The sequence below is a fragment of the Ischnura elegans genome, chromosome 7, assembly GCF_921293095.1.
Source record: "Ischnura elegans chromosome 7, ioIscEleg1.1, whole genome shotgun sequence".
NCBI classification, from domain to species: domain Eukaryota; kingdom Metazoa; phylum Arthropoda; class Insecta; order Odonata; family Coenagrionidae; genus Ischnura; species Ischnura elegans.
The window spans coordinates 24,843,670-24,870,774 of NC_060252.1; the positions used below are offsets into that span (position 1 = coordinate 24,843,670).

The 27,105-nt window shown below is 39.3% G+C and overlaps 1 protein-coding gene across 1 annotated transcript in view; it reads right to left on the reverse strand.

The window, feature by feature from the left end:
- Positions 1 to 794: 794 nt before the first annotated feature.
- The window catches only part of LOC124162199, a 101,441-nt gene continuing 75,130 nt past the window's right edge, over positions 795 to 27,105 (reverse strand). Inside the window, exons 2-8 of the mRNA XM_046538639.1 lie at positions 26,403 to 26,529; positions 23,695 to 23,874; positions 20,275 to 20,560; positions 9,417 to 9,624; positions 6,864 to 7,695; positions 4,105 to 4,299; positions 795 to 1,591 (exon numbers count right to left, since the gene is read on the reverse strand). Coding sequence (XP_046394595.1) covers positions 1,374 to 1,591; positions 4,105 to 4,299; positions 6,864 to 7,695; positions 9,417 to 9,624; positions 20,275 to 20,560; positions 23,695 to 23,874; positions 26,403 to 26,529 — 2,046 coding nt within the window. The 3' untranslated portion in view covers positions 795 to 1,373. The remainder of the gene's footprint in view (positions 1,592 to 4,104; positions 4,300 to 6,863; positions 7,696 to 9,416; positions 9,625 to 20,274; positions 20,561 to 23,694; positions 23,875 to 26,402; positions 26,530 to 27,105) is intronic.

Here is a 27,105-nt window from a genome sequence, read left to right on the forward strand (position 1 = left end):
TTTATAAAAGGTGGTGTACCAATGTCCTGGAGATAATTATTATTACTTTAATGGGGTCATACATTCAGACCGTAAATCACAATTCACGTTTAGAATTTGGTAGATAAAAGGAAAAGATAGTGTACAGTGAAAAAAATCCCTCTACAGCCATTGAGTAGATGGAAGGAATACGTAGAGGACCTGTATGACGTTAGGAGATGGCCGGAGAGATTGAATTTAGAGGAGGATATGGTGGGTGCAGAGTGGCAGCTGCTAGGTGAGAAATGCGATACGTAGGAGACAGAAGATATGAATGGAGGAGTACGTAGCGGAGGGGATGTTGAAAATAAGGCTAGGTAGAATGTTAGGTAAACGAGGGAGATGAAGGAAGAGAATGGGATTTTTTCAATAGAATGAAAGGGAGTAGGCCTTATTGTGAATTAAAGAGGTAAGTACATGAAGGGGAGACTGTCAGAATACTTCTTAAGTACTACGTGGAGACCTACCTTAATCGGTAGAACACTTTGATGAATTGGAGCGGTGACTGGAGCGTACCTTTATTCTCTGGTAAGGGACGGAAAAATGATGTCGTGATTCAAGCTTTAGCCTGAAAACACGCTCAATACTTTGCATTACTTACTTTTCCTATGATGTAATGGTTGTCCGTCATTAGCCAGGCTCCATACACCGTCAGCAACTACATTCGTATACATCTCCTCATCCTCTCCACGGTCTCCTCATCAAACTTCTCATCTCACATTCCAGTAATTCTGGAAGCGCCGAGATAAAGCCACCCAGAGAGATACTCTTCCGTGTATGGGCAAGTTCTTTATTTGCATAAGGAACTATGAACATCAATTTTAAAATAGGGTTTAAATTCTCAATGTTTTTTGTTACGTCCCTCACTCTTACATCATTTTGAAAAATGAAACTTTGGTGTTGACTCATGGCAAAATTCCTGCCCAATGACACATTTTGTGCGCTTTGCACAAGAAAAATCACAGAGCTTGCATGTATAGCCTCGATGGTGGCATAAACTCATTTCCCAAAACTGTTCACGATGATAACGAAAAGCGAAGATATTTTATAAAAACTCACGGAATGTCTTCCACGTCAACTTGGGCTGCAACGAGAGGGTTATTTCGCATTGAATAACACGATATTATTAAATTTACTTGTCTTTTGTTCTGCGTCATCTATTCTAACTAGAATTTTGCAGCTTAGACTGTTTTGTACACAACGGAGCGATAAAATATCTAGCATTTCCAGGAAAATATCACAAGAATTTTCGCAGCAACATTTCACCAACCACGCCGCAGGAAGTGTGACACTGTCTTTGTAGTCGCGGATTGGGAAATATGTCGCAACACTTTATCACAATACGCTTCGGAAACTCAAGCGGTTTGTAGGAACATTCCTGGGCTCCATCCTGCAAAATGCCTCTGGCGTTGGTAGAAACGCGATAAAACAGGCTGTATACACCACGCAATACCCGCTAAAAACTGAATGATTGCAATGATGGAGAAGCATATGCTCAGAGAAGTAGCCCCAGGCAACGATGTGATGTGGCTTCCAATGGTGTTCTCGATGGGACTTCTTCCAGTGTAGACATCTGCATGGAGATAAAAGAATAAAATACTCTTTTGATTTAATCCTTTAAAAATATATCTTTTTATAAACGATTGATCAGAAGGCGTAATGGAGGTTATGAAAATATGAAGGAAATGAAATTATTATTATTATTATTAAAATTGTTACAAGTAGGCATTTAGCCTGGTGGTAACATGTACATATGATGAAAAAAAAAACAATAGAAAACATTGAAAAAACAATAGAAAAATTAAAAAAAACAATAGAAAACATTTGAAAAAACAATAAAAAACATTTGAAAAAACAATAGAAAATATTATACAAAGCCCTTGGTTCCTACTTCTTCAGCCGCTTTTTAAAACTATGTAAATTTTTCGGATAGGACTCAAATAGTTCTGCTGGTAGGTCGTTCCAGTCCCTTATGGTCCTATTCAAGAAGGAGAACTGCTTCGCATTTGTCAAATGACATAGCACATGTAAGTAGGGTTAGCTGTATTATTTCAGGGAAAGTTTTAATAGTGAAAGGCATTAAAGAATTGAAGCTATGTAAAAATAAAATGTATCAATGCATACAATCGTTCAGATAGGTGACTTTAAATTCACGTATAAAGGTATGGGAACACTTACTTTTGAATAGAGCTAATACTCGAAGATAATTAAAATCTATGAAAAGAAAGGGGTTTAATTATAAAGTAATAACTAAAGGCTCATTAAAAGGAGGTGACATAAGCATAGGCAGCCCATGCAGTAGCTTTTGGCTTATTGACAGTGTAAACGCGGGGTACCTTAGTGTTAGCATACGAGGAATGCATTCAAGTAGATGAGGAATATCATAGGTACTTGATTCATTACTAAACGATGAAGTTTCTTGCAGGGTGTTCCATTTTAACTTACAATTAGATTAAAACACTCGGTAAGTGCTAGTCACCCGGCATTCATTTCTCAAGTCTTGAAACGAATTTGGAGCATCTTCTAACCAAATTAAATGATTAAAAATAATACCTAGAATACATAGGATAACTATATTCTTACTTGAAAAAAAAACATTCGATTTTGAGAGATAGAAATTTTATACGAGTTCACATTGGATGTTCAAGTAATTTAAAAATGAAAATCATGGATGCGTTGAGGCAAAAATAATACTGAATTTAATACGCTTGGCCAGCGCGGTTACCAATTTTGGTCGTCGATGTTCGATGAAAAAATTTGGTGACGATGACTCATCGATGTCGATGACAGTCATCAACTCGATTCATCAAATTAACAGTAGAAAATTAATTAATTGTAAATGCAATGCTGGTAAACCCTCCCCCTGTGAAGCCAACAAATTGCACATCTGGCCATATTGAGACGGACCTTCAGTGTTGCCCTCCATTTAAATACCAGGGGCGGATTCAACATCAAATTTGGGGCTCATGAGTTGGGGGTCTTGTTTTTTTTTACAGTCGGGAGTACTTTGCACTACGATATATAATCCACTATACTATAAATACAATTCAAACTTCTCTCACATTCGGGACAAATAGCCATGCATTTGCATATGCATTTACTTTACTCCTTTAAAAGGATACAAAAACTAATACACTGCCACTGAATTAAATTCATTGGAAATCGCGCGAATTTGATTTTTTTCCTCTGCTCAGATAATCCGGATGAGATTGCGACTTGGAAAGTAAATTACTTGGATGTCATGCTAAAGTTTTTTTTTATTCTTTCAATCGAATTTGCCGCATTTAACCTTCAATAATCTACAGTGGTCGGCATGATTGGCTACTGCATGGCTTCACATGCTCGCGTGCGCAGTACATTGCGATCAGCATTCCGTTGTTTTCATTTCAGTGGGTTTATCTCACCGTAACGACTGAAATAATCGTCGATGACTTCGATGAATTGTCTAATTGCAAACGCCTAGAATAAGCATTTATTAAAATCTCAGCGTGTTAAGGTATCGTATATCGATTGAAAACACGTGTAAAATCGTTTCAGGATTAACTTGTGGAGGTTCTTGATTGAAGTTTTCGCAGCTCATGATGATTAAAAATAAGTCTCAAACGGGTGTATGCCGCGTGTCGTAATGGAGATTGCCCTGACGTTTCGCGACCGACTGCTGGTCACTTTTTCAAGGGAATAATGCTGGGATTGGTTTTTGCTGCCTTTTTTCCCTACCTACCTCCCTCCTGAAATATAAAAAAGCCAGCAAAAACCAATCCCAGCATTATTCCCTTGAAAAAGTGACCAGCAGTCGGTCGCGAAACGTCGGGGCAATCTCCATTACGACACGCAACATATACGCGTATGTGACTTATTTTTAATCATTGTGGAGGTTCGATATATCTATGATAAAAACACAAATGGTAGTTTCCACATTTTAATTATAAACTCTAATGCCGACCATGGTTTCAGAATATAATTATTACCTTGACAATGACATAATATGTTGAAACCATGGTCGGTAGTTGAGTTTTGAATTAAAGTGTAGAAATTACCATTTATGTTTTTATCATGGAATGAAAACACTCTTCTATTTGATCTTACCCAACAGTCCAGTGCATCCGAGAATGATGAAAGCTGTGAGGGTGCACATGAGGCCCCTTGACCCGTCTATACTTGTACTGCCAGCACTGGCTGTCCTCAACAACGAGGACGACGTATCCGCTGTGGCTCCACTGCCTATGCCGAACAATATGGCCGCCAGTGTCAGCTTGCCATACCATTCCGCACGGGAAAGAACTGTTAGAGAAGAAGAATAATGGGCACAATTAGGATTCGAAAAAAATAATGACCTAATGTAAATGAAATATATATTATAACCACTATTTTAGTTCATAACTGAAAACATGTTGATATAAATTTCAAATTTGATTCGTAAACGGCGGTGAAATTCACACGTCGCGTTTAGCGGACACATATTTGTGGAAATTTTCTGCCAAATACTCTGAGGTGGTTCTACGATCGGTCAATTTATGACATTTCACGACGCCCCCAGGCAGGTGATCAGTGAATCCGCGAGTGACCAGTCTGTGCGATCTACATGAACCAATGTAAAAACGACCGTTGATTATCATGGAAAAACAATTATGGGAGCCTGGAACCGAACCACGGAAATTGATTGTCTGCAGGGAAAATTTTTCCATGGCAATTGACGTGGAAGAACATAAGGAATTTGTGCATGAAAATAAACCGAGAGAAAACGTGTGGCTCAACATTTATACGATTATAGATGATGTTATCAAAGCAAAATTCTCATCAATCAGGCAAATTTTGTTGCTCGTTCTGCTTGCAATTTGCGGCTCACTTCTGAAACTCTAATCAAAAAATTGATTGGCTTCCCACGTTCGTTTCACTCCCTATTGACTGGCCGTATTTGAACCATTTTCACGTGACAAATTACTCATTTATTATTTAAACTATCATTTGAAACTTGCAGTGAGTAGAGAGTATATATTTTTTCACATTTCCCCGTGACTCAAATATGAACATTTCTAGAATCTGGTTTTATTCCAGCAGTCCAACAAACGATTTTAAAGATAATTGGATAATATTGACACTTGTCACAAAACGACATTTCAAACGCGAAGAGACAATGCATACCCTCAAGGCGCCGCGGAAAGTAGTGAACCTCCCTCTCCCAAAACAACAGCCTTATTCGCCCCCACACAGATTTATTAATAAAATTTGAAGGCAAGGGAAATTTTGAAATGCGTCTATTCCAAATACCCTGACAACTTCAAAGTGATAGTTTAAATTTTAATCGAGTTATTCTTCACTATAAGAAAGCGTTCGGGAATGATGAGTACTGTTAAAAAGCGATGTCCTATCATCATTATTAATATCAAAGACAAACACTAAAGTGAAAGATATTATGGTAGACGCTTGTGAAGATATTTTTAACTACTTTGTCTCATATCCCTTACGGCAAATGCAAAGATATTTTCAAAGCATCATCATCTGTGTCAAAACTAAATATAACATCTTTGAATAAAAGAATAAAGCGGGGTATGATGCATATTAAAGTGTCATAGAAACAGAAAATTATTTATGTGGACAGGTTCACTTGGTGAGGGGGTTGTATTATTGAGGGGTTAATAACCGGGGTGTTCTTTCAGAACGTGCAACTCATAAAGGCTGAGAAGGGACTGAGATAAGCTTTCCAGCAGATGGATTAAGAATCAGGAAGAGCCCGCGTTATCAAAAAGGATCAAAAAACTAAGGACATGGTTAAAAAAGGAGTGAAAATGACCATGCAGCACATTATGCATACCGATTTGAGATTGCCTTACTTGAAGTATTTAGGCTCATTGATGTCAGAAAATAGTGATGATAACCAAGAATTCTAAAAACGAGTTAATGCGTCGAATAAGACCTACTTTGAGCACCAGAGCCTGTTTAAGTTACGCTTATAAAATATGTAAATCTGAAAATCAAAAACTGTTGCAGCAAAAAGTTCTTGCTTTGGGGACTTTAGCCACCTCCCCCACGAAATGTTCGCCCTTTGTGCGACTAGGTATCCGCGATACATCCCATTTGGAGACAACTAGCCCGTGGGTACTTTACGTCTAGCATTATCTCAACTACTAAAGGTTGAGGACTGATATCTAGGTCTCAGATCTGAAATTTGCTCAAAATAGGATCATATTTACGACTGCTGTCAGAGTGCTGAAGTTTAAAAGTTTTCGAAGCATCATGCGGGTAGGAAAAAGAGAAGCCTATTAAGACCAAGCTATAATAACTACGACCGTTATGGTAAAAAATAATTTGAATTTAAACTTTAGCACTATACGCAAGAAATTTATAGCTATATTCATGGTTTTCCGATGCATAGGAATTGAGAACAAATTACCACTATAGGCAACACTTACACCACCCAAGGCCTCCTCGAAGCCAATTTCTGACTACATGGCTGTCGAGGAACTGAAGGAACTGTCTAAGGGAAAGGGAAACGAGGGGCTGCAGTGTGCCAATCTAAAGGCCTCGATAGACACATTTACCTACTCGTACAAGTTATAGTATGAGTTAGGCAGGCCAAAATGATTGCAATACTATGAATGAATGTTAGTTACATCAGATATTGCAATATTTACAGAGGATTTATTAAGACACGACGCGTTTCGTTGTTACAAAAAACGTTGTTGTAACAGCGAAACGCGTCGTTTTCTAAAGAATTCCTTGGAAATATTGCAATGGCTCCTTTAACTTATATCAATAACCACCACCACATTGTACCGCATTGCATACAAGATATGAATAAATGAATGAATGTAGGCCTTCAGCCAACCATAAGGATTTCCACTCACGGAAAAAAGCAATCGCCGAAGCAATGGAGCCCACGCAGTACACGATCTTCCTGCAGCACCTCGGCTCGAACACTTCCTTCCCCCTCCTCCTCGCGGCCGGATACGAGATCCAGGAAGTGGCCGCGGACACGAGGACGCTGCAAAACCCCGCGATGGCCAACAGCAGGACGGCGTCGTTGTTGGTGCGACCCATCCTGCGGGCCACGAGGGGAAGCAGAGTGAAGAAGGCCATCCCGGCCAACCTGGAGGACGCGGAGAGGGCTAGGCTAGGATAGAAGGAAGCCTTGGTCAGCCCCCTCCAGGACACCACCCTCTCCAGCTCCTTCCTCCACGACCTCTGACCCCCATGGTCCTCCTCGTCCGCGTCGGCATCTTCCTCCTCGTCGTCCCGGCAGGAAGATCCGCCGCTCAGCGTCCTGCTTCGCCTCCGACGCCGCCCCCTCCACTTCCGCCTCTTCCACTTCCAGCGCTTCCACTTGGCTGGCCCGCCCCCGTTGGGCGAAATGAGGAACGTGGTGGAAGACGTCGACGAAGGCGTGTCCGGAGTGTAGCTGCTGTTGCCGTTCGGGTAGCACGGGGTGCTCTGTGAGTCTGGCGAAGGGGGTTGGAGCCCCTTGTCGTTGTTGTTGTTGTTGTGGCTGTGGTTGTTGTTGATGTTGGGGATGGTGAGGGTGAGACGGCGGCTGAGTCGTTTCTCCTGCCAATCGGCGCCTTCCCTCGAGTCCTCGTCCTCCGTCTCCTCCGGGATCTGCGGAAGGATCTCCACGCCGTAGCAGTTCCTTCGCCTCGGTTGCTGCAGGAGGGACGTTATTGCATCCGGAGCAGGTTGTTCCTTCAGGAAAAAATATTGCATTATTCATACGGGAAAGACTGTGGCGGCAGTAAGTGCCCCGCAAACCTCGCGGCGTGGAGGGCCCCGCTTCAAGGGAGCCCTCGTGACGAGCAGGGAAAAAATAATTACCAGCTTAAATAATTTTTTATAAGTTTGTAATATTTTATTAATTTATTCTTTTCATCTATTTCCATTAAAAAACGACGTTTTAGAAAAATAAAATGTTGTCTTAAACACTCAGCTGCAGATCAAATTTTAACGTTGTGCGATAGTTCAAAACTGTTTCCGGCTATTTGGCGGTCAGTGAATGTACGCCATTAATCGAATTGAGTAATAATACTACAAAACATTACATAATTAATTTAAAACACGTTTTATTTTAACTGCAATCAAGAAAATATTAAAATAAAGCAAAAAAGTAATTAGAAACCCACGTTGTATTCAAACTAAAAAGATGAAAATAAACCAACCTGCATTGGCCTAAGGTCCCAAGCTTAAATTTTACTTAAAAATTATACTTAAATGATTTAAAAAAAGTGATGTGCACCTATGTCATTATCTTAATTCACATTATTTCTGAGAAAATATTCATTGCAATATTTCAACTAAAATCTCAAATATATGATGATGGATTTTAATCATTCAAGTGTCTTTTAGTCATATAATTTAAACACAGGAGCTTGGGGTAAGGCAGGTTCGTTTATTTCATTATTTTTAGCTTGGACAAAGACATGGGTTTTAAAAGTAATTTTTGAATTTATTTACATATTTTTTTACCATGCATCTTCAAGGGGGTAGGAGCAGGTAAGGAACCAAAGAAATTGGTATCGCCGCGATCATGAGCCAGGCGACACTCCAGGGTTTTAGGAATAGAAATGTAAGGAAGATGAATGGAAGAATCGGTCTCAATGGAAGAATCTGACAAATGGAAGAAAGTATGGAACCATGAGTGGAAGAATCACAGCGGTTTCAAATCGAAAGAAGCTGACCAAAAGTAATTTTTTCGAATGGTGTATTCCACAGGATGTGGTACTCAGCATATGCTAAAATGTCGGTATTTAAGTTGATCAGAGCGGTCGCAGGAAACCAGTTAACATGGAGAATACACTGTATAAAGGAATCGCGCGAAATCGGCCAAATTCGAAGAAGTGCACCTTTATGGAGGACTAAATGTAGCCGATATATTACGCAAAAAAATAATTTTAGCCACGAAGAAAAACATTATCGTAGCGCGTAAATACATTTTATTCGAACATTAATATATTTATTATTTTATAAACTTCTAATAATTTTGATTTTTCTGCCCGACTTGTCAAATGAAATATACAATATCGTTCAGGGCGTCACCTGCAGTCGCGATGCATTTAGCGTAAATAATAAGGAGATAGCATAAGCAAAGCAGCGGCAAATATTTGCTACTTGCAACTATTTGCTACTCCAACCTCAACTTTAATTTAACAATAAGCAATGCGCCGTCAATAAGGCGGCGCGAGCTACCATTAGCGGAACATTTAATGCATGTTCTCAAAGAAAGATTTTATTTTTTTAATTCGTGTTCCTAGAGGAAGGGATGTTCACTCTACACAAGCGTTGACCCTGAGATCTGGATGATAATTGTGACTCCGAGCTTCTACTTCTGAAAAAAAAACAGCTGGTTGTTGAATGATTATCTCGCATGCCTGCTCCGAAGAATGTTTGTCCTTGGCTCCGCTACCACTCACCAATGGCTCGTCGGAAGACATGTCGTCATCGTCATCGCGCGCGTCGAAGGCAGTAGCGTCATCTCGCGCCGGATTCTTCCAACTCCTTCCAGCAAGGTCCTCCTCAAAGGGAAGCAAGTTCTCTCCTTCTGGCGCTGTAATCGTCCGCCCGCTACAATTCCAACCGGATTCAGCATCATCTTCCTCCATAATGGAATAACTCATGTTTCTGTCCCAATTGAGGGTGAATGGAATGAGGAAATGCATTAATTTTTAATATATGTTGACTTAGAGTATTTTATACCTCAAGTGTAAAACAAGTAATATATTGACAAAGCCATACATAATTCATATGCTAATGGTGACTGAATAAATTGAATTATATTGATTAAAAATGTTGTGGGTTAGATTTAATAAAAAGATGGTCAACCATTGATGCTCAACGATAAACATAACAATGCATTTTTGCACATAGCAAAAGAGATGCTTCATTGCCACTTCATTTCACATCATATGAAATTTTCATAATCTGGCTACTTTTCAATGACCAGGGCCAGCCCTAGCAGGTGCGGGGCTAGGGGCGAACCTTCAGTGCAGGGCCCTTCACTTAAAATATTAAACTCTATACCCCATCTAGAAACTCGAGCATTTTGAATCCCTACCACTCTTTGGCTAAGTATGTGTTCCCCTCCCAAATTCAGACTTCGTAATTACGCCGTTATGATACCTTGATTCAAAACTATCGTATATTTTAATATTTTTTCACGAACGCGGGGCCCGGGGCGGTCGCCCCAGTCGCCCCGCCCTAAGGCTGGCCCTGTCAATGACACTTGAGTATCGTTGTTATTCCTTAAAACTTCTATGTGAAGTCTGGTCAATTCCACAGTGCGTATAATTTGACATTGTATTGGCCGATATTTATTCAATATTAAATGCTTATTGATTGTTATAACTGACGAGACTTTTGTTTTGGATGCATCTGATTGATATAAAAATATATTTTTGCTATTTCCCACATTTACCCTGGTTTGGTGCAGAAAATTTTAAGGAACATCACTTAGTGGGAGCCAAAATAATTGTTATAAATTAATTTTCCAATTACGTGTTTGTTTAATATTACTGAGAATATCATGAATAAATTCTAATTTACAGAAATTTCTGAAAAAATGAACCTTCAGCAAGTGGCAACATACTATAGCTTACCACAAAAGACAATACATAGACTGCAACAGTGAGAAGGAGATATCGTTTAATGATTAGTGAGTGTAGCTAAAGATTGCTTGAGATATATGTCTTATAAATAATTTGTTCAACACTGAATTCAGCCATGGACAGACTATAAAACTGCCAATTCCTTGAAGGAATTAAGTTTGAAATGAATATTTTTTCATTTCGCTAATGCGATAATTGGTGCATATACAGGTCACATTTTAGGCATGAACATAACCACAATAAGTACCAGAGTGGTGGTGTATAAATTCAAAATGGTGATTTTTTACGGCTTTTTGAGAAATATGTTATTAATCCATACACTATTCTCAGAGTAACATCAATCTGATAAAGTTAAATGGATTGAAATTAAAAATTTATCTGAGTTCTGGGGGGGCTTTCAGCCTCCAAAATCACCCCTCACTGCACCTGCACTGATACCATGAACACAATATCATTCATGGCCATAAAGTGAATTGACTCACATATCAGTCAATTCATTTTAATTTGCAAATAATGAGAATAATATATTATAGCTATATAGCTATCTTAGATTGAGGAATCAAAGAGTTAAAAGAAGAAAATTAACACATCAAAGACTGGATGATATTTTTTGAACTTATCCCTCTAGGTTGCACATTTCCCCGGAGGTTTGGTTTTTGCAGTTGACTCTATAATTAATTTAATTACTCTATAACTAACAAAAACACTAAAGCAATTATGTTTAATACAGTGTGTACTGATGCAATCAGGGCTTAGACAAAGTAGTTACGGTGTATCATTACAGGTGGCTTGTAAATAAGCAGAACACAAAAAACATGAGTTAACTCGAGTGCACATTGTGTTAAATTGCTACAAATGCTAATAACCTTGATAAAAATTGCACACTAGAATTTAGTATTACTCTGGCAGTGTTTGAATTAAAATTAGTTCATTTAAAAATTTGCATTTTAAATTGTAAATTAGAAAATATTTTTAGAAAATATTAATAACACTAAAAATGATGATAATCCTTTTTTCAGGTAGTAATTGCTGAAAAAATGATGGAATACTTAAAATAAATCAGTAAATCATGAAACATTAGTGCAAACACTTATTTCCAATGCAATGATCACCATGGAATTCTGCATCCATTATATGACTTTAAAAATATTGAGAGTCAACCTGTCTTTCATTGACTGTATTTCATGAAGTTTTTTTGAAACACAGTTCATGATGAAGGTTATCCATAAAATTAACACTGTATCAACATTTATATGTATTTGAAAATCGTAGTGTTTTTCTTCCTCATACAGAAATCATTCCTGTCTGTAGGAACAGCAAAGCATGGTTTCGCTAGTATTGGGCCCCGCCACTCTAATGATGGCATTGCGTTTCCCTATCCCCTCCCTTTCATCCCTCTCCTCTCCCAGGAGGCATCGCCAGGCTCTCATCATAGCGGCACCTCCAAACCTTTTTCATTCCACTTTCATTACACTCCCAAGGTGTATAGGGGAAAAGCGAAGGCTTATGGACCCTTCCCTCGAGAGAGTAGCCCTTCAAGCTTGCCCAGGGTCCTCGTTTCACCTGTATCAACATTGACTCATATATTGGGGTGAGTAAATGGAGCCACAGTCAGGGGATATAAGTGAATGACAAATATAAGAAAGAGTGATTTCAATTGATGAAATAATGAAGTCAAGCTATTATAAAGCACTGCAGGGCCAAGTGACTTTATATGCAGTAATATACATGGGTGCAAAGTTAAATACACCAACTGATGAAATTCGCCATGAAAAAATATTTGACTTAGCCGGAATGAAAAATATTTGACCTTGGCTGGGATACGAACCCGGATCTACCGATTGCCAGTCAGGAAAATATTTTTCATCCCGGCTAAGTGAAATATTTTTTCATGGCGAACTTCATTCATTGCTGTATTTAACTTTGCACCCATGCACGTGACTGCGTACAAAGTCACTTGTTCCTGCAGTGCTTTGAAATTCGTCGTCGCAGACCAGCGACAAAATAAGGGTTTTTCACCCCGACAGTGGCTAAGTAAGCATGACCTTCGCTGCAGGTGCCACAGTGTGGACTTGTGACGTCAGCATCTTGTTCGGTAAAACACATCCCGAAGTTCGCTCTGAGAAAATGGCTTGGTGGTGGAACTGGCTAACATGCCTGACTGGCAATCAGGAGATCCAGATTCATATCCCGGCTAAGTCAAATATTTTTTCATGGCGAACTTCATCCCTTGGTGTATTCAAGCTATAATCTAAGCTGCAAATTTTGAACATCAGCTGGGCTGGTTCTGGATTGAACAAATTCCTATTAAGGCTATGTAGCATTATGAGATGGTGATATTTCTTCCCAATCAGGCAAATTGATAGTTAGGTCACCTCATAGTGTTCCTATGTTGCGTGTCCAATAATTTCACAAATATTAAATCTGCTAAGAAGCAATAATAAAATTGTACTGCTTCTGAGATCAAATTTATGAATGAATATTTACTTCCATTTCAGCCCACAGCACCTGATAATTATTGTGGCTATTATTCATTCTCTTACGCTTTCACTTTCTGGTGCAGTAAATTGGGTACAAGGAGATTCATAAATTTTGATCACATATGAAACAACATAGCAGCAAATAGGGAAAAGGGATCAAGGGGTTCAAACTCCCCAATATATTTGTAAGATATGTAGGTACTGTCTTCAATGAACACCTTCAAAATGAATCACTACAAAATGTACCCCATTGTTCAATGCTCCGCAGTTCACATTCAGTGTCCATTTGATTGAGGCAGCAGTATCTATATGATTGTTGCTCAGTTAAGCTGACAGATAATGCTCAAAAGTGACTTAGTGTGAGGTGGAGAGGACGTGAAGAGTAATTTCGGTACTAAGCTTTGCGTATTATTTTAAAACCTCACCTAAGAGGTCCATGTCTCTGAATTATTTCCCTTCTCAATACATAATTAGAAGTGAATTAAGGCTTGGAAAATGGCCAAAATTTTATGCCAAGTGCCCCTACACCTAGCAGTAGGGTTAGAAAAAAAGAGAAAAAATGTTTTGATCAAATTTCAACTCCTTGAAAGGGTGAGTTTCTCATACCGGTGTATACTGCAGTTATTCTTGTATTTTGGTGCTGAGATTCTCTTGCGATAGATTTTTCATCTTATTTGTCAATGGGCATATTTTTGGTGTACTTCAAACTCATGAATATATCAATAATTTTCGTGGATAAGAGTAAAAAGATATAGAAAATAACTGATTTTTTTTTTCAAATATGAAGTTAGCTGTTCATACCTGTTGAGGCAGCTATGTCTCAATGGCTGCTACTCAGCTTAGACTCACAGCTTACACTTGAAAATTACAGAAAATGTGGTATGGTATGGCTGCCTGTCTTTTGTATGATATTTATGCTAAGCAAGTAGAGGTTAAAATAAAGATGCCCTTGTATTTACTTGAGTTCAATTTCCTGCAGTCTAGAGAGCATTTCAACCTTGACCTTTCCCAAATTCCTCAACTCATTCTGCTACCATATTTTCCTATCATCATATTATGTTGTTGACATGAGTCACTTCAGACTGGAGTGTTATCTACTATTTTTTCTTAATATGCGATCGGCACCCGACCATCAAAACTATGTACAGTCAACCCTCCCTTCACGATATTAACCGGTTCCAGTCAGGCACATAGTAAGAAATATGCTTGCATGTTGTGTGGGTTGCTGTTCACATGCATCAAAAAGCCACACATTTCATTAAATGTGCCATGAATATTTTGTCTGTATGGTGGTGAAAGTTAAATTCATCATCGGTGAAATGAATGGTGGAGACTGATACTTTGTGGAAATCCATTGTATGATATAAAATAAAGAAATTTTGCACTTTTCCTTGTAAATATTTATTAAAAAATGAGTCAACAAGCTTCACTGCACTGCACCACCATCAGAACCACTGTAGAGGGGAAATTATATCTCATGCCGTGGTGAAAATATGATTAACGGACAGATGATTGTCCTCTGTCAAATATTTGAAACAACATCTTTTAATTTACAGACGTGATTTCATGTTTTTCTTCTAGCTTGTCTTAATATTTAATCTCGCCTTGTTGGAAATTTAATAAATGGACTGATAATGGGAGTCCTGATAATGCTGGAGTGTGGTGAAACATGTTGAATCATTTTAAATAAATATTTATGAGAAAAAGTGCAACGTGTCTTTAATTCATATCTTTCATCATTGGTTCTTAGATGCCATGAAATGTAGCTGCATCGAAAAATTGTGAGTAAGAGGATAGTTGCCCCTGGGATAGTGGTCTCATCTGTACATGTATTGCGGGTGATTGCCACAAGAGTAAACATTTTGGGGGGTACTGATGATCCCAAAGCATCCCCCTTGCCATGTGCCTGGTTCCAGTAGACTAATCATAATGTGAATTCCATCTTATGTTGAATCAGCAATATTTCCATATGAGGAATCAGTTTGAAGGGCATCAGTGCATGTATAAGTGCTCTATAAATATGCCTCCTTAATAAATTAGGCATGAATTATATATTTGATGACTTTCTTTGCATGAGTACAAAATCAGTAAGGGTTTAAATCCAGCTCAGATCCTATCCTGAATGCAACATAAAGGGGTTTACTTTAGTCGGAAATATGGTCCCAGTGGTCTGCAAGATCATCTATTCATTCATGAGTTATTATTTGGGAATTGAAATCCCTCCAGATTGGAAATGTGTTTTCAATCTTGGTTTTATAAAATTATTTGAGTAAACCCAACAAGCATGTTATTTACATATGTTACATGCTCTGCACTTCAAAAATCTATCCACTGATTTTTAGGGCAGTCGGAGGACTTACAAAGCCATCCATCTGTTAGCCGAGAGTTAGATGTCATATGAATAGGAAATGTCCAATGACAGTCACAATCATCTAGATAATTAAACATATGCTTTATGTTAATATGCATGACGATACTATTGTGTGTAATGTCGTCAATGGATTATGTGGGATATACATACATTTATGTATTTATCAACATACCGCTGCTTCAAATAGCCAACAACAGGGTGGTCCTTATCTTTTGATTTTCTTTCGTGATGCCCCCCAAATTCATGCCAATTGGTGTAAAAATATATCCTGTAAAGTATTATTGCAATTGGATAGAAGGAAGATGCACACACGCACAGGCATTGCACTCAAAGTTGTGAAATTTTGGCATTTTTAGCTGTTTTTCGGATGTGAATGGTAATAAGAAGGTACTGGTATTTTTCAACTGATTTTCTATGGTAACCAAGGACTCATTAAACATTTAGAAGCTTCGAGTATTAGTGGGAGGTGTCGTCTTGTGGTGGCACACACTTACTATCGGGGCCCTATCTCGGAAACCACCAGTCACAATTGGAAAATATTTTAGTTGCAGTATATGCATTTTTAATTTATTTTGGAGGAAATAGTGTTGAGATTTTTTAACCAATAAAATTTTTGTCGGACAATGGTAACCAACCATTATTTTCAGGCTTTGATCAAATTTGGTTTCTTTTTCTTGGGCTATGCATTGCATATCAATCAGATAGGAAGATTTCAGTGCATTTTGTCAATGATAGGGACTGTTCCATACAGCTTTAATGTATCGCCGGAGTGTTAATACCAATGCAGCATTCATTGCTATGTCCAAAAATTTTGTCCTGATAATCAAATTCACTATTGAGCTATGGGTAGTGCTGTAATTTTTATGTTTCAGATCAGCAGGGTAATGATGAGGAGGGTAGAACCCTTTCAGAACTAATATCCCAAGGAGCTATTATGATAGCCTCCTTCATTTTAGTGAAAAAAAAATTCTGGGAAAAATATTAAATGTGGCTAAGTTTTTCTAAAATACATTCATGCTATGAAGTATTTTTTTATTATCACTCTGTGTGGTGCGGTATTCAATCTGATCCTTTACACCCCCAAAAGTCAAGTCCTAGTTATTTCACTTTTCCAGATGGTTATGGAAAATGAGCCATAATGATTTTAAGAAATGATACATAATCAACTACATATGGAAAGCCAGAACTTCCGTTCCTAACATCATCTTACTTCATCCACTTAGCATCCACAGTGGAGACTCCATGGATGCCTACTGGTAGCCATTTGTGTGACTTGCAAACTACAGACAGTGTTCTATGCATGGGCGCACCCAGCGAGGGGCAGGAGGGGGCAGCTGCCCCCTAGAAGCAAAAATTGCAAATGTCTTTAAGGAAAATAATATTTTTTCAAAACTAATAAATAGCTGATACACTTTCCTTAAAATGTTCATTTCATTCACTTTTGCCATGCTTAAATCTTACCTCCAACTTGAACAACCATGGCTTGCCCCCCCCCCCCCCCCCGCCCTAGTTTTGATCCTGGGTACGCCCTTGATTCCATGGGTGATTATTGGAAAGATTGCATGCAGGTGACAAAAGCACTAGGTACATATTCAAAGGCTCTTCTGTGGATATCTGCATACAATGTGAATAGCATCTAAGTTTACTATAGAATAAGATAGTTAATACTCATCATTAGGTATTAATATAGATGCTATACTAAGACCAAGAAAAACGCAGACCACCTTTGATAGGAACAGGGAGGATTACTAACAAAACTGTTGTGTGTGGCAAATCTGGGTGCGACTAAAAAATAGAGAATAGTACTGGACATAAGAGAGGGTAATCCATTTTGCTTAATTGGATTATTATTACTTATAGAATAGTGCTAGGATTAACCAAATTCCCCTCAGAAAGCCGTAAAACTCGCCATTTAGAACCATTAATCTTAAAATTTTCCTGGAGGAGGGCCCGCGGAACTCCAGCTTACCCTGTCGGGTATGCAATACCCCACACTCCTAAGTATTAGTTGCGCCTATAACCCCCCTACCCTTAATTCTTAGCTGCGCCCCTGGTGTGAACCCTGTACCCTTGCTCACATCCCCTTCCCCACCCGCACTCGCTACGACCTTGCTCTTGCTGGATCAACACACCTGTTCAGCTAGCGTTATTGCTGAAGAAAATTCACGGCTCTAAACAGTTTTTTTTACCGATTTTTTTCGGGGAAATTAATTTTCCCAATTTCTCCGAAAAAGAAACAATTTTTCCCATCCGCCCCTAACAGCCTGGTCATATCTTAAGATGCGATAACCAGTTAATTGGCTGAGAGTAAAATTTGGGGTTGGGTTAGTATTGAAAATTTAATTGAATAGATAAAATTATTAGTGTTAAAAATTTAATTCATTAAAATTTCATTAATAATTATTTAAATATTACTTTATCAATTACATTTTCATATAATTAAGTATATGTATCATTCAACTTCTCTTGAATAGTTTTTTTTATATTATCGCGGTTAATGTCTCCATTCTTATCTTTTGATATATTGTTCTAGACTGAAACACGACTTGTAAAGCCCGCCTCCAAAGGGTAGAGTACTTAAATAAGATATTAACTCATAAAAAGATACTCTGAAATCCAAGGGGGGGAATTTCTAGGTGAAGCGGCGCATCATATTTCGAGGTCCAACAGAAATGATAAAACGTGAGAGATAATACACCAAACGGAGAAGCGTAGAAATTTGCTTTCCCCCTCCAGCCCCCCCCCCCCAAAAAAAATTAATGGGTGATAAGTCAAACTTGGACCGAAAAATATCTCTCAAAGCCCACCCAAATTATTTAGTATCCTCGCACATACTGACGGCTGTCGTACTAACACCTACCACCGCATGCCTATTGAGACGACTAGGAATAATGTAGATGTGGACAATCCTCCCATACATTAGGTACATACATACTGTACCATGCATTCAAGGTACTGCTTAGAGGAGGAACCAATGAGACCTGCACTAGCTTGATATATGCTACCTATTTGAGCGCATTTTAATCGGTCTCCGAACATGTCCGAACCGCGGCGATGGGTGCAAAGCGATCCATTTATTATCTATATTTCCAAAGTAGTCTTCACAATCAAAAGAATAGCTCTGAAAAGTTATGAATTTGATGGATCACACCATCACGAATAGACATTTCGTCCAACAGCTGTTAATAGTGGGCCGTCCAACAGTGCAATAACGTGGGCCATGAAAAACGGCCCACGTTATTGCAAAATCTGACTTATATGTATACGAAGGCGCAGTCAAAATTGCGTCGTGTAAAGCGACGAATTGATGGAACGTTTGCGAGAATTCATGGATGCAAGGTGGCAAAATAACACCTGTTGTCATTTCGTTCAAGCATTCGTGAAATTGCACCGCAAATTGAGAATGATATGCAGCTTAAACCTGCGCAATTTCGTGCCTCGTGTAAAACACCCTTTGAGTTTGAAGTTGCTAATTTCTCCGCGAAATTATGATCGCTATGCACGTCAGCGACGCGAGTGGCGACTTTTAATAAACCCTTTTAAATGCGCGACGGGTGACAACAAATTTTGTTCCCGACTGAAGAATCCTCTGTTGTAATTATTCGTGCCTGCACTAATGCATACCTTCGCTTACGAATCGCGGCCTCCCTATAGCAAGAGCTGTTTGTTCTCATTACTGTCCGAGAGAGGCGCTTCCTGCGTTCGTCCTTCCTTGCACTTGGACGGGGCCTTCAAGCGGTTGATGAGGACGTAGCTTCCTGTGTGCATGCTTGACGAATCAATTTTTGCTAAACGTGGACGCGAGAAATAGGCAAGTAAATTCCTTAATCGAGAGACAGCCGGTTGCCAGGTCCACTCCGCCACATAATCCCATTCAGCAGTGCCGATGGGTACCTGAGGCTGACCTTGCGTCGTCAAAGACGTCACTGAATGTGGAGAAAGCAGTGCTCTGCAGGGGCGCAGCCAGCCAGGCTTGGGGTTTAGCGGTGTAACTAATACCGGAGTGTGTGGGGTATAGAATAACTACCAGGATATGCGGTAGGTGAGAGATTGATAAATTGCGGAATTTTAAGATTAACGGATCAAAATGGTGAGTTTTACGGGTTTTTGAGGGATATTTTATTAATCCTTACACTATTCTATTAGTAATATCAATCCAATCAAGTAAAATGGATTAAACTTAAAAATTTCTCTGAGCTCTGGTTGGGGGGGGGGGGGGGTTAACCCCCAAACCCCCCCTCGCTGCGCCACTGGTGCTCTGTATCCGAGAGTAAAGAAGCTTTCTTTCCTCCCCAAAATCCGGCATAAATACTTTTTTAGAGGGTCTAATAATTTCATATTTGTTGCAACTTGCTGCGTTCGGTCTTTGTTTTGGGGACGTTTGTTCATCACTTCCTGTGGCGCTTTCGCAGAATGCCATGCTCTCGTTGTTATACTATCCGCAAGAGGATAGGACTTTTCTTTAATAGGACTTATTAAAAGACATTCATTCAGCGTCGCCCGAGGCTGTGAAAAATATTTTTAACTAAATGGTTATAATTCTTAAAAATGATAATGAATTAACCTAACTCGCTGATTTATTAATCAAATTAATAGTTAAATAAACTTTTGTTGCATTATAAACATTCTTTAGTCTTCTTTCCATCATTTCAACGTTTGTTTATGCCCATATACAGGATAGTTCGCCAAATTGGGGCGAAGTGCACAAGTCCCGATATGTCCCAATTAACCGGAATATTCTGTATTATCCGAGTTAATGCAATTATCCTCCTTGGTGAAATTAGCCCTATGTCGCAGATGCATCGTAGATACTTACGCGAGTCGGACGGCCCTCCGGAGATTCCCCGCCCTCCTCTGCCTGAGCAACAGCGCCGCGACCAACGCCTGCAGCACGATGCCCGCGTGCAGCATGGGCGCGTAGCGTCGGCCGAACGCGTTGACGAGGCCCATGAGGATGAGCGGAGACGTGATCTGCGAAATGGAGCACGCCACCCGGATGATGCAGAGCGAGAAGACCCGCTTCCGATAGCGACGCTTCCTCGGCGGGAAACGATGGTCCAGGGCCAGCTCGCTCTGCGCCACCGCCATGCTGGAGCCGAGACCTTTAAAATTACAAAAATATTTAAAAAAATTAAAAATTAAAGAGGGGGAAATACGGGGCACAATGAAATAAACCTGTACACAAGCAGTGCCAGTGATGAATACATATGGGAAGCGCAGGGGGCACCTTCATTGCCGAACACTGCAGAACCACAATTTTAACTTTTTAGCGCATTATCTCAGATGTGGAAAAAAGGCGCTATTATATTCGGTTTTCTGTATATATTTATAAATGTACATATTTCAATTTACAGAACACCTTGTAATGTAACATAATTTCCATGGTGGTTGAAGGTTCGGTATAGAATGCCATTTAGATGCCCAGGTCTCGAACCCACGTTTTGTTTGATTAAACATCATGCATTTTTTCTTGCGATTTTCACGAATTCGCGAAATAACTTCAATAATTTTGATTACGTTGTTAGGTTTAAGTTTGCGAAGAAGGTCTCGAGTCTTGATCTTGACTCAATGTCACCTAATGTCGCTCAAAGTCACTCAAGGACAACCTGTATCTAAAGTTAATCAAAGTAATAAAAGAAATATATTTTTTTAAATGAGAAAATGCGTTCTATATCACTCACTGCAGCGAGTACTGATGTTTTTTTCCATCATAACATGGCATTGTCTTGCACAAGTGTGTAAACAGTTTAAATCAAACTTTCTTAAATTTTGCATGTGACTTGATTATTTTTTGACGATAAAAGTAAGGGTAGCTTAAGACATCTTTTGCACCCTTCTGTTGAGTTTTTTCTGTATCCGCCACTGCGTAAAGCCAGTTTAAGCGGTAAGCTAAGCACACGGCCACTTAGGACGCCAAGCAAAAGGGGTCGCCTAAGCGCTCTGTCCAATGTTCAATAGGTACTAATCAAACAAGGAGATTAAACTCCACAAAAATAATGTAGATACCCGTGCTCCCAATACTCGGTTTATTGTTATTCCTTTCATATATCACATTCAACATATAAGAGCAAGCACTTTATAAGTTCATGCTGATATTTAAGTCTCGACCCTCATTCCTACAATACTTTTTTTTAATTGTACCCAGAGAGAATTCCTACTAACTCTCAGGTTATTATTGTGGTGGGGGCCAGTATGTTGTTCATTTATACTACAAAAATGTCTTGAACTGGCCCTGTACATACGCAGCACACCCACAAAGCCCAAGCAGGGCCGAATTAAGGTAGTTGTTTGGGGAGGTTGGGAGGAATTTGGATCATTACTTTCTGCGGCGCTTTGGTCGTTTGCAATACCTGTCAACGGTAATACGTAAGAGGTCTGATATGCGTAGACAGGTGGATTTAAGATATTTTAGCAATGATTTTTCAACGTTACTTGCCACGCTGGTGAAATTAAAAAACCTTCATTGGAGAGCCACCTTAAAAATTATTATTATTTTCAATTTTCCTAAATTTTAGGACAGGTGCGGTCTTAATCCACCACTGAGTCTAACTGATGAAATATGTGCAGAATATTATTAGATTCCATGGGTACTCACCTTCTTCTATTTGGTATTCAGTCCCACTGAAAAATCCCCGTTTTCATTACATATCGATGGCTAAGTTCTAACAACACATATCTCAAATTCGGCCGGTTTGAGACAGGTATCTTAAACAAAGTGTAATAACGTTAAAAAATAAAATAAAAGGAAAAAACAACTTTTTGTTTGCAAAGGAATGCTTCTTTTTTTCGTTTTATGAACTTTTGGTTTTTAATTTCAGGGTACAAGTAAAATAAATTAAGCGTTTTTTAGCTCTCCTCAAAAGTTGCTATTTTTGAGAAACGTGTTGTTAGAACTTAGCCATCACTATAGTATCTTTAAGAGGGAATGCATACTTGGAAGGGATCCGGAATCTCTTTCGGGGATTAACCGAGCACGCCGTTGACGTCTCCAGTCCTCGCTGCGGCACAGGAGGCGGAGGCAGTGCTTACGAAACCACTATCGGAGAGAAAAACCTCACTTTGCCGCTATTAAGCGACGGACGTTTTCAAAGCATTGCTTGAAAAAATTATATTGTACGCAGACACGCACATGGGCGCAATTATTATTATTATTATAGTATTCTACCGATTAAGGTAGGTTTCCATGGAGTACTAAAGAGGTGATCTGGGAGCCTCCCTTTCCTTCCAGCACTGCCTTCTTTAATTCACTGTAAGGCCTACTCTCTTTCAATCTATCTAAAAATCCTATTCTTTTCCTTCCCCTCCCTCGTTTCCCCAACATTCTACCCTCCAACACCATTTTCAACATCCCCTCACCGCTAAGCATTAACTCCATCCAAACCTTCTGTCTCCTGCGTATCTCATCTAAAAGCTTTCTCTCCTCGCCAACCATATCCAGCACTTCGTCGTTCCTTTTCCTCTCCGTCCATTTCACCCTCTCCATTCTTCTCCATACCCACATCTCGAACGCCTCCAATCTTCTCTCGTCTTCTTTCCTCAGAGTCCACGTTTCCGCACCGTAGAGAGGACACTCCAGATCAAACTCTTATGGGCGCAATAATACAGTATAATTAAATTTGAAATTGGGGGTGTAGGTCTTGGAGTGTTGGTCCTGAAATCCGAGTTAGAATCTCGGTTAAGCCAAAATTTTTTGGTGACGATGGACAACTGGTACATCAAAACGTCGCGTCGCCCGAGATGGAGTTTGAGAACCTCACCCAGTGGAATTCCTGAGTAACCTTCCACGATGTTTTTCACCCTTAGGGTATTATTCGATCTTCGTGTGATGAATTAAATCGATTTTACAATCGAGTTCCTGCAAGATTTTTCCATATGAATTGCACGATATCCACAGATACAGTTAACGAATTATAAAATGGGAAAAATCTTTCTCTTCTATCGATACATCTCATTCAACGTATATATAGTGCTGGATTATGTGTTCTTGTAAGACCTAAACTCCAAAATTCAAACTTAATACTAAATATAGAGGTCAGGAAAAGGAAAAAAAAACTCAATAAACACTAAGAATGTTAGTCGCCAAGAAAAAATATTTTGGCTCAGCAGGAATTCGAACACGGATCTCACGATTTCCGGTCAGGTATGCTAACCAGACGATCCAATTGACTGAATTTTCTACTTACAGGCTCGTGGGTGGGTTGAGGGTGGCGTGAACTGGCGTCAAATGAGTACTCACCAGCGAGCACACCATAGGTGAGGAGGCAGTAGTCGCGTGTCGGGAAGAAGGGCGTGACGAACAGCGAGGTGGTTGTGATGAGGATCCCAGCGATGGCCAACGGTCGCAGCACCCACGGCGCGGACACCTTGGTGCGCCGCCCGGAAGAGCCTCTGGTCGCCGGCCACCGGACCCACGGATCTAAGGGAAGACAGAGGAACATGAGACCATGTTTACATTCAACGGCTGGTGTCCTAACACCCTCTGCCAAACGCCGTTTTAGGCGGCTTGCGGGGTAGTACGTGGATGTATAAATTTAGGTGTAGATCATGGTTTCTGGGTTTCCACAGCGTTGTTTGATCTGTAATGTCCACAGTTTCGCTGGAAATGCCAACAGCATCTACAGGTTAAAATAAAAAACTATTAATAATTCCTTTTTTTAACTGGCTTTCATGGTTTCCTTGAAAACACCACATTTTTTGATGCTTGATGATGGAGGTTCCGCCGGAAATACCGCCAGCATCTACCAGTAGAAAGTAAAAAAACTCATCATGATTAATTATCAAACAACGCGACAACAATTCTTGAGAATTTTCGGAGTGTTATTTGGACGTATATTACAATATTCTCCAGTCGGGCTCTAGATGTGTTGTTACACACCCCCCATTTAAATAGGTTTAAAAAGTTGACACTCATGTCATTAACAGACAGAACGATCCGATTTTCACGTGGAAATAATATACAATTAGATCTGTATACCAAAATTTATAATACTGAAGATGAGTATCATCAAATTCATAGCTTTTCCTAGCTAAGCCTCGCGATTTTAAGTACTGCATATGGTAATAAATAGATTCCCCCGGACTCATCGCCACGCTACGGACATTTTTGAATATTGATTAAAATGCTCCTTATTTGGAAACAGAAATCAAGCTTCTACCGGACGTACCGTAGCCTCCCCAACGCAGTCTTGGTTACTTGGTTGACATTCGAGGCTTCATCTCTGACAATTTCCTTCGTCACTCCTAAGTCTCCACTTTTTTGATAACTGGGAATGCTCTCAGTCATTCACGATATAGCCAGAAAATTCCCATAGAATAAATGCACAGAGAGTCGTCATATTCCAGTACAAATTATTTACGATTCTAATCAAACATAATATTTATCCATAATTATTCTCCGGTTGGAGTCTTTCGTTTTCACCTTTAAAATTTCTTGATGAAAGCGTTAAGTTAGAACGAGTTATTCGCCGCGAAAATAAAGCCGGCCTCGGAATTGATGCGTGACCTTGGGAAAAACTTAAGAATGAGCAAGAAATTATGATCTCCTCCCTCATTAAGTATACGTCTTGTATCCACTTAAACAAGAGCTAGCTGCGAGCAGTGAAGGATAATATTCTTACGATTAGTACACAAATATGGAAAAGCCATTGAGACTTGATAGGCCGTCTATTTCTGTTCCATCCCTTCTCTCTGAGTGTTCACCAACGAGACGGCGCAAAGATCTCGAGTAATCCTCACGTCAAGGCAATTATCACCTTATGAAAGTATGACACCTTGAGATGATGATTGCGCGCCGCTATGACTCATCCGCATTAGAAAGGCGGTTCAAAGGGTCGTCACGTCAGACTAGATCTCTCTTAGCCTCCTGCAGCCTCGATCCGCCAGCTCAATTAGATACAGTCCAGGACGTAAGCCAAGTCATCTCTTGGTTGAGTATATTTGCCGATGTTTGATTTACTGAGGCAAGAGAAATAGCATTGCACGACACAATCGGCAGAAAGAATGAATAACATCTGAAACACAATGGTATCATGACAGCTAGATAATACATCTTTTGCTTTTTTCAATTGACACAGATAATACCATATATGTAACTGATTTTGTTTTCGAGTTATAAATGCTGTTTTTATATAAGCTCTTCTAATGAGCTGTCGTAACTGTGCGTGATTATTTATGATTTCATTATCTAATCCTCGCTCGGACAATTGCGTAATCTCAGCATGCATAATTTAGAGAATTTTTCAGCACAGCAAGAATATGAGCAAAAGGTTAAACGAATACATCGCAGGCTAGTGCTAAGTTACTGCCAATTTAAGTGGACGTTATAGTACCAAAATTAAATTTCATTAGCGCCAGTTTTCGTGGTGGTCACAAATGTCAAGCTGATGTGATAAAAAGTTTATAATATATATATGAATTGAAATTTGTTCACCTTTAAAATATGATGTAATTCTTTCCGAGCGAATGATTTGATTCTTGGGATTGCTACTGGTTTAAATCGTTTAAAATGCCGCCAATATTTCATCGGGAGACTTGTCCATCGTCATCAAGGTAAATGAGTATGTAAAACTTAACGTAAATACCTATAATATTAGAAAAATAATGCCCGCACCATCTTCTTCAGAAAGTTTCAAAAACCAAAAGGAATGCCACAAAATTCTAAGTATTTCGCGAAGTGTGCCTTATGATATTATTTAACATGTAAACATTCAGGTGCCCGAATATTATTCGTGCGACACAGTTGAAGTTATTTTTCTATTTTGCTTAAAGTTTCGAAAATTTATTATTTGTTGCTGCAGAGTGTACATGAATAAATAGTGTCTACAGTACAAACTGAGAATCATATCAAGCCAGAAATATACGTGCAACACGGAGAAATTTTTAGCTAGAAAAATGAGCTGCCCAAATACTCTTCGCACTCCTTGTATGTGTAAAGGTAATCCTTACCGACTAGGCAGTACGTGGCAGAGAAGAGAGCAGGGGTCCACAAGGCAATCGGAAGTTGAACGTCACCACTTTCGATCATCCAAGTCATGAGGACTCCGTAAGACCATAATATGCTCGGCACGGTGAGCTGTGAACAGAAAAATGCATAATTACAATTGAGGAACTCGAAAACTATTTATTTAGGTTTAAAGTTCACAAAAGGAGGAATAAAAGGGTTTCGATGTCAGAGAAGTAAAGGTGATGATAAGATAGGGTGGGTAGGGTGAAAAGCCACTTTTAACACAACACATTTAAGGGAAGAATTGGAAGCTTAACGGTAGATTATGGATAGTATAAAATTACAGCAAGGATTTAAGCGGAAAATATTTAAAAAATATCATCAGAGAACTGGGCCATTCAAAGGCCTTGTATGTTTGGAGTCATTTAAAGCTAGACTACTCAAGAATTGAAATAATTGGACAGGTAAGACTAATTAAAAATTATCACAGACTTAATGTTATAATTAAATATACCTTTTCTATAGCTAATGGATGGCTTTAGTAACGAAAATTATTGTATGTATGGTTGTCGATCCAGATCAATCGTGCTGTCAGTTAGCAAGTGAGGCCCACGCAAGTTGTAATGTTGGCTTCATTTCCATGACGAAAGCATGCTTCTGAGGAGACTGAAAAATATCTTATTGCAAAAAGTTTCACTCGGAGCT